The sequence below is a fragment of the Notolabrus celidotus genome, chromosome 18 (assembly GCF_009762535.1).
Source record: "Notolabrus celidotus isolate fNotCel1 chromosome 18, fNotCel1.pri, whole genome shotgun sequence".
Taxonomy (NCBI): Eukaryota; Metazoa; Chordata; class Actinopteri; order Labriformes; family Labridae; genus Notolabrus; species Notolabrus celidotus.
In genome coordinates this window covers 14,936,786-14,950,779 of record NC_048289.1, presented here as the reverse complement: position 1 = coordinate 14,950,779, position 13,994 = coordinate 14,936,786, and the positions used below count along the sequence as shown (strand labels likewise).

The 13,994-nt window shown below is 39.6% G+C and overlaps 4 protein-coding genes across 11 annotated transcripts in view; 2 read left to right on the top strand and 2 right to left on the bottom strand.

Moving 5' to 3' along the window:
• Nucleotides 1–2,312: 2,312 nt before the first annotated feature.
• Nucleotides 2,313–4,747, top strand: LOC117829963 (troponin T, slow skeletal muscle-like). 2 transcript variants are annotated; one of them, XM_034707815.1, is made up of 9 exons: nucleotides 2,313–2,319; nucleotides 2,405–2,431; nucleotides 3,161–3,277; nucleotides 3,391–3,468; nucleotides 3,589–3,702; nucleotides 3,856–3,965; nucleotides 4,078–4,168; nucleotides 4,254–4,294; nucleotides 4,542–4,747. In XM_034707815.1, the coding sequence occupies exons 2-9, from the start codon at nucleotides 2,411–2,413 to the stop codon at nucleotides 4,585–4,587; spliced, it is 618 nt and encodes a 205-aa protein (XP_034563706.1). In that variant the 5' UTR covers nucleotides 2,313–2,319; nucleotides 2,405–2,410; the 3' UTR covers nucleotides 4,588–4,747. The 2 variants fall into 2 exon arrangements, with proteins under 2 accessions (XP_034563706.1, XP_034563708.1); XM_034707817.1 differs by lacking the exons at nucleotides 2,313–2,319; nucleotides 2,405–2,431 and adding exons at nucleotides 2,837–2,858; nucleotides 3,000–3,060.
• Nucleotides 4,748–4,754: 7 nt separating this feature from the next.
• Nucleotides 4,755–8,813, bottom strand: LOC117829960 (dynein assembly factor 3, axonemal-like). Its single transcript, XM_034707812.1, has 12 exons — nucleotides 8,714–8,813; nucleotides 8,352–8,434; nucleotides 7,934–8,040; nucleotides 7,758–7,851; nucleotides 7,494–7,648; nucleotides 6,988–7,167; nucleotides 6,754–6,876; nucleotides 6,048–6,170; nucleotides 5,761–5,905; nucleotides 5,462–5,576; nucleotides 5,236–5,310; nucleotides 4,755–5,073 (listed from the first exon to the last, which is right to left on the bottom strand). Exons 1-12 carry the CDS (start codon nucleotides 8,716–8,718, stop codon nucleotides 4,932–4,934), a joined length of 1,347 nt encoding a protein of 448 aa, XP_034563703.1. The 5' UTR covers nucleotides 8,719–8,813; the 3' UTR covers nucleotides 4,755–4,931.
• LOC117829957 (receptor-type tyrosine-protein phosphatase H-like) overlaps nucleotides 8,349–13,994 on the top strand; it is a 26,204-nt gene continuing 20,558 nt past the window's right edge. Inside the window, exons 1-4 of one of the 7 annotated variants that reach the window (XM_034707804.1) lie at nucleotides 8,378–8,487; nucleotides 11,831–11,986; nucleotides 12,119–12,174; nucleotides 12,588–12,753. In XM_034707804.1, the coding sequence (XP_034563695.1) occupies nucleotides 12,724–12,753 (30 nt within the window). In that variant the 5' untranslated portion in view covers nucleotides 8,378–8,487; nucleotides 11,831–11,986; nucleotides 12,119–12,174; nucleotides 12,588–12,723. Of the gene's footprint in view, nucleotides 8,488–9,764; nucleotides 9,920–11,830; nucleotides 11,987–12,118; nucleotides 12,209–12,587; nucleotides 12,754–13,994 lie in introns of those variants that run through there. The other 6 variants (XM_034707801.1, XM_034707802.1, XM_034707803.1 and 3 more) reach the window with 6 other exon arrangements.
• On the bottom strand, nucleotides 10,882–13,076 carry syt5b (synaptotagmin Vb). Its single transcript, XM_034707823.1, has 7 exons — nucleotides 12,793–13,076; nucleotides 12,595–12,690; nucleotides 12,324–12,491; nucleotides 11,806–11,973; nucleotides 11,471–11,588; nucleotides 11,212–11,345; nucleotides 10,882–11,113 (listed from the first exon to the last, which is right to left on the bottom strand). Exons 1-7 carry the CDS (start codon nucleotides 13,000–13,002, stop codon nucleotides 10,904–10,906), a joined length of 1,104 nt encoding a protein of 367 aa, XP_034563714.1. The 5' UTR covers nucleotides 13,003–13,076; the 3' UTR covers nucleotides 10,882–10,903.

Here is a 13,994-nt window from a genome sequence, read left to right as displayed (position 1 = left end):
TTGTTAGTCCCTGTTGTTTTCCTCATCAGTGAACATCCTCTGTTGCTGTTTAGGTATGTGCATTAACTTTTAAGTTTGACTTTGAATAGTCTGATATTTAAATGTGTGATAAACTAGAAGCAGTGGTTTCAGTCTTTCTGGGATATTTGGAGTTGGTTGAAAAAAACAACTCAAACTTTTTTCACTGTAAAGTCAGGTCATTCTGTCTTGTGCTATCTATTCTGTAATCTGTATCTCTGGCAGCAAAATCCTATAGATGTTTGCACCACTGCATTTTAAAACAGCATAAAGCATAGCTTTACTTTATTTATTTTTTTGTTTATTTTGTGGCTTCTATGCCTTTATTTAGAGACAGGACAGTGTATAGAGTAGGAAACTTGGAAAAGAGAGTAAGAGAATGACATGCGGTATAGGAGCGGAATCAGGACCAGGACTACAGCCTCTTTGCATGGGGTGCAACTTCACTGTTGAGTTCAACTGGAGCCCTGTAATCCGATCTTTATGTTAACAGGGGTTAAAAAACAATGTGACACGTGAAAATTTATCACACTGATATCATCACAAAATCTGTAGTTCCCCTTACTGTAAGAACTACAAATCTGTTACTGAGGTGTTCAGCATTTGTTCTGATAGATAGATAGATAGATAGATAGATAGATAGATAGATAGATAGATAGATAGATAGATAGATAGATAGATAGATAGATCGGTCGGTCGGTCGTTCGGTCGGTCGGTCGGTATGTAGGTAGGTAGGCATTGGCTAAAACCGTTTTTTTTTATACTGACACCATATCAGGTTAAAATGAGTTTAAGATACTTTGGGTTTATACCTGCATAGAAAGAAAATCGATGGCTTGTGGCGATCTTGGGAATTTCCAACAGATTCCAGTACAACTCACACTGCTCTTCATTAAAACGTTTTGAAATCACAAACGCTCCCTCTTGACAGGTTATTCTCGGCGTCTTAAGCTTTTCAGTCCATCAGTGACTCTGTTGCTCAGTTCAGCCAAAAACACTCAACAGAGAAGTGTCCCAATCCCTCATCTCCCTTTTGTCTGAGTGCCCGCATTTATTCAAATCCACAAGCTCATACTCTGAGATCTCGGCTAAAAGATAACCATGAAGGGATCTGAGAGACTTTGTGGGCCTCAGTGCTTGATCTATCACTCTAATGGACTCAAAGAAGGGTATTTTAGGAAGGTTTCCAGCTATTTGCATTCACATTTTAGTTTTGTTTTTGGTCTTTTGCCTGTGTTTGCCTTGAAACCCATTAATTTGTTCCAAAGACAAACTAATTAGATGTTTCAAGTTTGCGTTGTTAAAGATTATAATACTCTACCTTTTGCTACAAGACACACTGACATAGTTATATAAACTCTAGAAGTAATAGTGTCTAATAGGGCTTCAGGCACATTTAAAGGTACCTCCTTTCAGGGAAACCACAAGCAGATCAAATGATAATAGATGACTTGGCTGGTGTTAATAGCATCCAGACAACCAGCTTAATCTCTCCATCCCACATTCTCTGTGGTTAATCAAATTAAACATGAAGGATCGGCCAGCTGATAGCTCGATCTTATCCCGGGTAACGGGACACTACTCAGGCTCAAAGTCCCTCTGGCCTCTTCTATTCCTAGATCATTAGCAACAAATGGCCTTCCCCTTGATCTCACTCTTTGAACAATAACACTCACCTCCAATGAACCTTCAGTGCTCGGCCGGAAAAATTAGGTGATCAGGCATGATGGAAATGTATTTGACCACACCAGGATACAGGATATTTGTTCAACCTCAGACATAGAGTCATTTAAAGCTCCTGTAAGGAGTTTTTAGGTGGTTATGACACAGACTGAAATCAATGTTGATCTCTCTCAAAGGCTCAAAAAGAGCAAACAAGATCATCAACAAGAGGAGGGACTATTTCTATACAGTTATCTTCAATGTCTGAACCCAGTGACACGGGTAGTTGTCTGAGCAAATGATTAGCTGTATGCTACTAATACAGCCTTTTCTCAAATGCACTACAGCAGGGGTTCCCAAAGTGTGGGTCGGGACCCCCTGAGGGGTCGGAAGACACAAACGGGGGTTCGTGACTCGTGAGATGTCTTCCAGAATGTTTTTCTTTTCAGTTATCACTTTTCTAATTATGATTTTCTCTGCAGTGTGACCATGTCTGATTTAGAGGACCATGGGTGAGTCAATCCATTACTAATGGTTCATTTGATCTTTATTTCACATTCACAATTCATAGGCCTCTGTTTTCATGTCTTCATGTCTGACATATTGTACTTCTGTTCTTATTTAGAGGTCATCAAGAGGGTGAGCATATTCATTAACTTATTGGCTAAATCAGCAGTTACGTCTTTGCTCTGACCTCGATCTCTGTCACTCTTTGTTTCTCCAGAAGAGGATGAGGAGCAGGGAGAAGGAGGTAAGTTTGGGCCGATTAACTGGGTTGAACAACCTTTTCTTTGAAATAACACAGTCAATGCTGAAATACCAACCTGTGAGAATGGGCTATTGAACCGTTGTTTTGAATATACTGAGAACATCCAGCTATGTTTTTCAAGCCCTCCATTAGACGCAGGAGCTATAAATTCAAAATGAACCTAGAACTTTACACCTCTGGTTTCTCTCAGGCAAGTCACAGAAAAACTACTGAATATCTTCTGTAGGACACAAAACAGAACATTATTTGAGCTGCAGTAATGAACTGTGGGTTTTCTTTAATGTCACACTTTGTACATTTTGATTTCAAAGTTGTTGTTTTTTTTTTGCTTCTATTTATAAAAATAAACTGATTCACTTTTTTGTTGCTGCTCTGGCTGCCATGCTGAAGGAGAACGCCCAAAGTACAAGTAAGACTGCATACTCAATATACTTTTTCTGGTCAGATTGAAGTACTAGATGCACTGCAAATAAATAAAAAATAGACTCACTCCTCAAAGTGAAAGAAAAAAACAAAACGTATATTTGCATGTCTTCATGTTTTTTTAAAGGCCACTGGTCACACAACTGGCTGCCCCTAAAATCCCGGAGGGGGAGAGGGTGGATTTTGATGTATGTTCTTTCAGATCATTATGAATTGAATTAATACATGACTGCAGAGCAAATTAAGCATTAACTAATGTTAGCCTGTGTATCTGCATCTGCTTGTTAGGATATTCACAGAAAAAGGATGGAGAAAGATCTTCTGGAGCTGCAGACTCTGATTGATGTGCACTTTGAGCAGAGGAAGAAAGAGGAAGATGAGCTGATTGGACTCAAAGATAGGATTGTAATCCTTCTTTTTTCACTTTTCCTGTTGTTTGTCTAAGTATTTGCCTAAAAGAAAGATACATCAACTGAAACAGCAAATTACAAGCCAGCTGGCATCTCTTTCCGTTTTAGGAGAACCGCCGGGCAGAACGCGCCGAGCAGCAGCGTGTGAGGGCTGAAAAAGAGCGGGACAGACAGACACGTATTGCTGTAATTAAAATTCAGCATTGCAGTACATATATGTTGTTGAATCCTACATGCAGTCAGATCCTGATATTATGACCCTATACGTGATACAGTGCAGTAATCAGCTTAAATGGACTTCTGCAGGAGGAGAGACAGAGGAAAGAAGACGAGGAGGCCAAGAAGAGGGCCGAAGATGAGGCCAAGAAGAAGAAAGTGCTCTCCAACATGGGGGCTCACTTTGGAGGGTTCCTGGCAAAGGTCAGATAATTACATTCGTACAATTTTTATTTGTCTGCATACAAAGCTAAAAAGGAGAGTGAATATATCATTGTGCCATCTATAAGAAAGTTCCATACAATAGTAATAGTTCATGTCTTCCTGGAAAGTGAGTTGTGTTGGTTTTTCTTGCAGGTTGAGCAGCGGCGAGGCAAAAAGCAAACCGCGAGGGAAATCAAGAAGAAGACTTTGGCAGAGAGACGCAAGCCGCTGGCTATTGAGAACCTGCGAGAGGACGGCTTGAAGTCAGTTTGGAACAACTTAAAGAACTAGCTGCTGCTAATAGACATTGTTAGCAAGCTCTTTTGAAGGTGTATGCTTCTGTCAAGTTGAGTTTTTACTGCTTTTGTGTTTTAGAGAGAGAGCCAAGGAGATGTGGGAATCGATCTACCTGCTTGAGTCAGAGAAATTCGAGCTAACCGAGAAAATGAGGAGGCAGAAGTATGAGGTGAGTCATTCAGCTCAGAAAATACAGAAGATGAGGTGTTTTAAGAAGGGCTAATTGGTGACGTCAGAACATGCTTATCTTTCAGATCAATGTCCTACTGAACAGAATCCAACACGCTCAGAAATTGTGAGTGAATCTGCTCATCTAAATCTACCCTGACACATTTCCTACGCAAACAAGAGAAAAATAGAGATTTAGAGAGCTGCTTTGCATCCAACACGAATGGATGACATGAAAGAAGCAGGAAATATCACACATAAAAGCTCTTACTTTGTAGGTCACTTCACATATAAAACACAAATAAGCCTCCACAAGTCGTACTCAGTGATCTTCATTCTCTTTTTCTTTTTTTTGTGTTTTTGTTTCACTGCAGCAAAAAGGTCCACGGTAAAGGGATGGTTGGAGGCCGCTGGAAGTGAACTCACAAAAAATGCACAAGAAAAAAGAAGAAGGGTCACTAGTTCAGAGCAAGGTTGCAGTTTTTTTTCAGTAATCAACACGTGTTAAAACAGATGATAGATGTGTGGCATTTATTGAAAAACAACCTGCTACATTTTTAATTAATAAAAGGCATGAGTACACAAGCTTGACATTTTTTTTATCTTTTTCATTTAATTTGGAAATTGAATATTCTAAAACGTTCAAACAGAAAAATCACAGATACTACAAATAAAATCTCCTGACTGAAGCATCAGGCAGGTTCCACTCATTGGCTTTAACACTTCCCTGTGAAGTAAAACTGAAGACTGAGAAATAGCCTCTGTCACTTCCTCTGTGGTACAAAAACAGCATGGACGTCTTCACTCTTTCCCTCCTGCCAAGGATCAAATTCGGCCTTGAGAGCGATGCTGGCTACTGTCTCTGCAAAGCCCGCCTCCTGCTCTTTATCAAGGTCCAGAATGTACCTGAGATACACAACAACGCACAAATGCAACCTGAAATTACATACTGCAACTACAGCTATTACAGACTACAGGAAATGTACTACACAGCTTAGTCACTGTCACTCTTGGTGACTGTACTGTCACCATGGTAACAACAAGCTCTGTTACTATAAAAACCCTCACTTGGCCAACTCCACGACCAGCACAGCGTCTGGTGCTGCAATCTGTCTCAGTGTTGGGACCAACTGGTGCACACAGCTTTACGGGGTTTTTATAGAGAGAGACAAAAACACAGAGATGGAACATGATCACTTCAGTGTGCAGCAAATGTGACTGGTCAAGTTACTATATTTAAATGTAAGAAAAAACTGACTGTTAATTTGGTAAGACTATCTGAAAAAACACTCACCTGGTAGAGAAGTAGAAGGTGTTGAAGAGGTGGGAATACTTTTTTTTTTGGGGCAGTTTTTGAAGTGAGTCCATTGGCAGGAAAGTAACAGAGATCCCATTCAGATGCATTAAGTCTAGGATAATATCAGAGTATTAATAACACACTAAAAAGCAAATGATGCAACATAATCAGACTCAGTCTTTCACCTCAGTCTGAACCTTTTACACTGAGAGTCTAATGACTTTGCCATTACATAAGCTGCTATTCTGGTTCAATCATCTGAACCCACAGGCCTGCTAAAGTTAATAACCATTTACCATTAATGGTGACAGATTTTCTGCTGTTCAGTGTGTGCGGCTCCTCTGCCTCTGCATCAGAATGAGAAGAAGTGGGGCAGCCCCGTCTGCTGGACAGTGACTGGAACAATGCATTAACATTTGCAAAGGAGATATCCTGAGCTGTCTGGAGGTGTGAGAATGGTGGAGAAAACCAGATACGTTTCTTAGTTTGAGCACATCTTACTGCTGCTATATGATAAAGGAGACATGATAATAATATGTACTTAATTCAAGATGCATCCATGCCTTAACTGCTGTAAATGTACCTTAGTGTGTTGCCCATTCTGTGTCTTCAGCAGGTCTTTGTCATCAGTTTCAATGCCAAAGGAGAGGTAAGGACCAGAAACAATGTCTCCCCAATAACCGCTGACAGCTGCTTTGTCCCCTTTCTGCCAGAACACACACACACACGCACACACACACACACACACACACACACACACACACACACACACACACACACACACACACACACACACACGCACAAACACGCACACAAACACACACACACACACACACACACACACACACACACACACACACACACACAGACAGACAGATGCATGCACGCATGCATGCATGCATGCACGCACGCACGCATGCATGCACACATGCACACAAACACACACATAGTCATAGACAGACAGACACACACACACACACACACACACACACACATGGACAGACAGACACACCAACAAAGACACACAAACATAGACAGACAGACAAGACAGACATACAGACACACGCACTCACACGTACACACGGACACACACACACACACACACACACACACACACACACACACACACACACACACACACACACACACACATAGACAGACAGACAGACAGAAAGACAGACGAACGCACACGCACGCACGCACACACACACACACACACACACACACACACAGTTAAATTCCTACATGCTATAACATTGCAGCCATGTGGATGCAAAACCGGTATATACCTTCTTGAACACTCTTGAGGACACCAAACTAGGGTTGGTTATTTGGTAGACGCCTTCCCTCATTTCAAATGCTAAACCTCGCTCCCTCCATTGCATGTATTGTTGTTTGTTGATGACGCCACACTGCAGATAGAGTCAGTAAGAAACGATAACAGTATTTAAATTCATATCCATCTATTTAAAATTTGGCACATTTCAATTCCCAAACGAGAATAACATTAAATATTCCAATACCCTTTTCTCATGCAGTTTCATTGAAAGGTCCCAGTCGAAGCAGCCTTTCTTGGAGTCGTAGCGTGTCCCAAGGTGCTGCCTGACTCGATAATCCCAGGCTTTAGATATCAAGATGGGAGTAGAAGACTGAGGCTGGGTCCATGACTTCAATATTCTGGCAAGCTCATCTCTCTCTTTAAACTGTAGAAATATTTAAAGAGTACGACATAAATCCACTTTCGCTGAATTTGTACAACAACTAAACAGAATTTTTTCTCTACAGATGCAGTGTCATTAACATAATATTGATATCAGATGAGCGTTTTAGTTAATGACTACAATCAACAAACAGGGATGCAGTCAAGCATCACTCATTCACTCCAAACTGTTCACTGTTTCAACCTCGACCCTTGTCCTGTGCTGTATGTATTTTATCCAGTTTAATTTTATCCATTTTAACAGTAGACCTTGTTGTCTGATGAAATGCTCAAAGCTATCGAGAATATACTTGTTGATTAAAATTGTACCTTAAGAAGAGTTGTGTTCAGACATGGGTGTGCTGCTTTCTCCAATGTCTCAGTGACATAAAGAGAGAGCTGTGATGCAACATGCTTTAGAGTCTCTCTTGTCTGACTACGGATCTCAATATTCCCAAACAGTTCCAGAAAAATCTCTGTCTTCTCTGTAGGCATTAAAAACATGGAAAAATTACATAAATATCGAAGATACATTTAGCTTTCCTTATATGTTTACCCAGTAATGATGCAGTAAATAAACAATATCCAAGTCACCATTATGTCTCATGCTTTCTGGGGAAATCAGGGCCAGATAAAGGAGCAGTAGCTGTCTGGCCGCCACCTCCATGCTGTTTTCTATCAGCCACACCTATGGTACAGTAGAAAAAAGGCATTTGTAGCTTTTGCTGTGGACTACACAAGTTTGTCCACCACACATTTAAGAGACCCACATGAAGGCTTTCCTTGTCCTGCAAACCAGCAATGGTTTTCAAAATATGTCGAGGGTCGCTGCTTCCAACAAGTAAAACATTGGACTCTCCTTCAAGTCTCACAGGACCTAGACACAGAAACAGAATGGATACTACTAAATAGAGCATTCTTGAAACACCATGCAGAACCGTGCTGTGCTTTAAAATTGACATTGAATGTATGGTCAGATTAGTACATTTCGTATCCTTGATTCATATTTTCAAATGATATCTAAATCTTAACTGTTCCATATTTCAGAGGGCATCCAGCCCACACTTCTCCTGTGATATAGGATGCACAAAAATATTTCAAATATATCATAAGTAAGTCAAATAATCCTGCATTCTATGAGATATTGTTAGGGGTAATCAGCCATCTCATGCACTAGAAAGTTCTCACCAGTTTTCTGCAGGTCGCGCGCAGGACTGAAGCCCCACCAGCTGATGCAGCCTGCGCCCTCGGACGCTCGTCCAGCGCTCATCCTGTAAGTGACCCACAGAAACATAGAGAGGCCCGGGGACTCGATCAGTAAGATGTAAGCAGTCTTGTGAGCTTCAATGTCTCGACAGACAGTTTGCACGGTATTGACGTAAAATAACAAACTCAGCTTAGCACGCACGTTAACTTATAGGTAAATATATTATCAAACGAAGCTATTACACAAGGGCAAAAACCTGTCCTTGACATCAATGTGGTTATAAACATGTTGTAAGCTGTAACTACATACCATTACGTAAATCAAAAACGAAGGAAAAACTCACCTCATGTAATATTTTGTGTCTGCAATGTAAAGTTTGCTGCCAGAAGGACTCAAGGTTTGAGTTCTGTTGCTAGGTAACAGGTACCTTATGGAAAAAAACTGGCGCCATCTACTGGTGATACACTGAACTGTGCAATATGAGCAGTGTTTTGTTTTTTTTTAGATTTTTTTATTTCGAACATGTAAAAGTAATATAGAAAGAAAGTAACAAAGAAGAAATAGTTATACAAACATACAAGTGAAAAAAGATGAAATAGTTATACTAACATACAAGTGAAAAAAGTTGAAATAGTTGTACTAACATACAAGTGAAAAAAGAAGAAATAGTTATACTAACATACAAGTGAAAAAAGAAGAAATAGTTATACTAACATACAAGTGAAAAAAGAAGAAATAGTTATGCTAACATAAAAGTGAAAAAAGATGAAATAGTTATACTAACATACAAGTGAAAAAGAGGAATATTTATACAAACAAACAAGTGAAAAATAAGAAATAGTTATACAAAAACCCCCAAATCAATCAGTTCCATTAGCAAGCACTGAAACATTTACTTTACGATAAGACAAGATAAGATATCACTTTATTGATCCCCTGGGTAAATTCAGTTGTTACAGCAACCCAGACATAAGTACAATCAAGAAGAAGTTTCAATAAGTTAGATAAAATAAAATAAGTAAAAATAAAAATAGATAAATAAAGATAGAGGGGTCAGTGGTCAGCGTGGTGCAGTCTGTGGTCTCCGCTGCTGTTTAACAGTCTGATAGCGGTGGGCACAAAGGAGTGCCTGAAGCGTTCAGTCTTGTACTATGGTGGGGTGAAGCGTTGACTGAACAGGCTCCCCATCAGCCACAGCTCAACATGGAGAGTGTGAGAGGGGTTGTCCAGGATGGCTTGCAGTTTGTCTGTCAACCTCCTCTCAGCCACTGACTCCAGACTGTCCAGTTCTAGGCCAACCACAGAGCGGGCCTTCTTTACCAGCTTGTTGAGCTTGCTGGCCTCACCCTTCTTGATGCCCCCCCCCCCAGCACGCCACAGCAAAGAAGAGAGCACTGGCCACCACAGACTGGTAGAATGTCTTCAGAAGCCTGCTGCAGACACTGAAGGACCCGAGTCTCCTCAGGAAGAACAGTCTGCTCTATCCTTTCCTGTAGATGGCTTCAGTGTTGGTGGACTAGTCCAGTTTATTGTTTATTTAGACCCCAAGGTACTTGTATGAGTCCACCCTCTCCACTACCTCCCCCCATGTATGAAAAGGAGTAGGAAGATGTTAAAACTTATCTAATTCTTACCCCTTAATTCACTATTTTCTGGTATTATACAAATGCATTCCCACAAAACAACTCTTCATCTCCTATCTTCATACTTACACTTACAATCAAAAGTAAACCCCTCATGATTCTCAACACTTGTCTTCCTCCTTGTACCTCATGAAAATCATTTCTTTATACTTCATCTTAAACTGGATTATATTCTGACATTACTGTAGCTCCATATTGAGACTGTTCCACAGTTTTACTCCACAGATTGAAATACAAAAGCTTTTCCTTGTGGTCCGAACACTCACCATCTTTAATCTTAACTTCCCTTGTTCATTAATAAGTTCTCTCGGGTCATTTCTACAACTCCTCACACTTTTATGTGGTTTATTCCCTCACTTAATTATTAAGGAAGCAATCTTTATATTATGAGTTAATTTATTTTGATTAAGAAAAAGAGAGTAAAAGAAACATTGATGTGAAATTGTCCAGTCTGTGTTTATTTTGATTTTTTTCATGATCCAGACCACAGCACAACAGACAAAGGCATAGTTTATGAACTGTGAGATGTAACTGCTTTACAACTCCAATGCTAACATATATTTTGAAACAAAGAGTGATTCTGAAATCTTTCCTTGACACATTACACCAGGCCAGTGCATAAGAATACACAAGAGATGCACATTTACATTTTGCACAAGTACGGGTTCATAAAGGTTTACAGTACAAGATGAATAAATGAAACCCAAGATGAATATGAAAATATATCTGTACATCGCACACACACACACACACACACACACACACACACACACACACACACACACACATGCATGCATACAAACACATTAAAGTTGCTAAACAACACAACAAAATATAGATATGCAAAATTGAGAAAACATCAGGATAAACTACATGTTAGCAGTATGACTCTAGCGTGGTTTTGCTTTGACTGCGGCATCGACCTCTTCCTCGGGCAGGAGAGTGTGCCACTGGGCTACTGGACGTCTGGGATTGGCAAGCATATCCGACCAGTGTCGTAGCCCCACTCCTGTAGCTCCATAACCCATGAAGGTTTTACCAATGGGGTCATTGCTTCCAAGTTTGTCATAGTCAAACACTGTGAGGACGACCTGCACTTTCTGATTCATGGAGAAAGAAATGTTTTCAAATGATTCCCTCATCAACATGTAATATTTATAACATTTCAAATAGGTTAAGTTATAAAATCCCAGCCTACCTGAATCTGCTCAAAGGGGACATCGAAGCTGAAACTCTCATTGAAGTAAGGATTGAGAGTGTTCTTCTTTACTGTTGTCTTTTTCTTCTTTATGCGTTTCCCATTTTGTTGCAGAACAATCTTCACATATGGATCTTTTGGATAAAAGGGTCATACAGTTTTGTTTTCTGAGGCTTTAATGTGTTGGATTTTCAGATTCTAACAGCAACCATGATAAATATTTGAGTGAAAAATGATAAGTTGCATGAAGCATAAATACCAGATAAGCCTCCAACGTCCATTTTCTTCAAATTCTTTGCCTCCATAATGTTCACTGTCAGTTTTCCAGCAGTGGGTACATACCGTAAAGAAATGCAAATGTCACCCAGTTTTTCTTGCTGAAAGAAAAATATTACAAATTACCATCATGCGCCCCCAAATAAAACTAAAGACATTGTTTATAAAACTACAAATCCATTCTTTGGAAGCAAGGTGTATTGTATAGTTTATTATTGAGGAAATATAAATAGGACAAATATCCTTTTTTAATGTATTCAGTGCACTTATTTATGTCTACATTTACATTAGAAACAAGGTTGAATAAGGGAATCATACCTCCTCCTTCTCTCCACTCTCCAAGTCCCTCCATTGTTGCATTGGCTGCCCCAAATCAACACTGTTCATGGGGATCTTTATCTCACCAATTTGATCATGTTTGGAGAAACGATCAAAGTCAAAGACTTGCAGCACCAAAGTCTTTCCTCCTAACTCCGCATATGGAATCTAAAAAGAGAAGGTACCACACACATCATTTTTTGTATGCACGTTTAGAGTTAGTTTGAAGATATCACAATTTCCAGATCCAGACAAAAACAGAACATATAGTGACAGGAGACAATTGTAAACATACTGCACTGTTTTTTTTTAGGGGGATGGATACCTGGACAGACGCCATTCAAGAGGACAGACAACAGACGAGGGGAGGTAGACACATAGGCCAAACTCCTGCCTCTTGAGGGTAAAAAGTAAAACGTCATCAAGAGCAACACATGCAGCGACGGAGACATAGAGACAAAAGAAAGAACAGACAGACATCAACGAGACAACAACACTTAATGCTAGTCATTTGGTACCTTAAAGATGAAAGTCTCGTTGAAAACAGGGCATAAATTCTTGCGTTGAACTTTGGTCTCGTACTTTTTCTTTTTGTCTGGTAACAAAAACACTTTGACATAGGGGTCAGAAGTCCCCCCCATGTCCATAGCGGCAAGGTCCTGAGCCTGAAGGATGCCCACTATAAGCTTTAGAAGTGGGAGAACAAGAATCACATATGCGGTCCTAAAATAAGTGTGTACATCCCATATGAATATTCTAACATGGATATTGTTTCCACGTAGGACATACCTGGGCGTCGGTGAAGTTGTAGTCCAATGAGAATTCCAGCTTACCCAGCTTTTCCTGCTCTTTCTCCTCTTCCTCCCCCTGCTTCTTCACTTCACCCTCCTACAAAACAAAAGCCCCAATGCATTGGAAATGCTGCATGAAGATCAACATTTACATCAGGTAAGATTACACAAGACTAGATAATCGAAGACCACAGACCTTCTCTCCTGCCTCTCCATCACCTTCCTTTTCCTTTTTGCGGCGACCTGTCTTCCTCTCTCTCACTTTTTTGGGCTTTTTCTTTTTTCCAAAGCATTTTTTGAAAACACAGAAGATGAAGCATGCCACCAAAACCAGGACTACCACAACAATGGCAGCCACTGCCCACATAGGAACTGCAACATAAAAAATAGTTGAATTCACACACATATGTCTCCACTGTATGCAGAATTACAGAGTCAGATAGTACATAACGTTTGATAGTTTGTATCCTATCCTCTGGTGTCCTGTACATTGACATACTGAGGAAAGAATCTGGCCTCTTACACATCAAAAACAAAATAAGCAAAAAGTATGTTTGATTCTTACAAACATTTTCTGAGAGTTGCAAAGATGTTTTATGAATGTTTAATACTCTCACATTAAAATAGAAATAAAAGAAAAGACCACTTTCAACACTTAGTTTGCTCTTACAACACAACAATGAGCTTCACCAAAGTTGTAAGAGGGTTTGATGTAAACTAGCTTAGTTAACCCTCCTGTTATGTTGCGGGTCAAATTGATCCTTTTTAAAGTCTATTATAGGCAATATATGCCTTCCAAACCAGCTAAATGCAGCATAAAAATCTGGGCAGCATGTGACAGAAGAGGTGTCTCATGTTAATTTATCAACATCACTTCATAAAAAATAAAAAGTAAAATAAAATCAATGTCATGTAAAACCATTGTATTTATATTTAGGGCTTTACAATGTATATTAAAAAAGTTTTAACATTAATTTGAACGAAAAACGAGTGAGTTATCATCAGTGAACCATGATCTGTAAGAATTAAAGAACACCAATGGACTAAACCTTGATTTAATTGGTTAGTAACGGAGTTAAAAATTTGATTAATAATAATGTGTATCGTTTTTTTGGGGGGGGGTCTGACACTTGGATAATTGAATATGCCCTGTGTCAAATTGACCCAGGAACATTATTGCTGTTCCAGAGAAATGAACATAACAGGAGGGTTAATATGTAATGTCCTCAAAATAGATGTGATTCTAACAGTCAATTTGAGGGTCCTTTAGCACACACTTCCATGAACCTGATATTATTTAAAAATGTGTTTATCTTGGGACGGTTTGCTGACAAGCATGTGGGATCTTAACAACACCCTTTACCACAATCTGATAATAACACACTCCTGGCTGAGGAG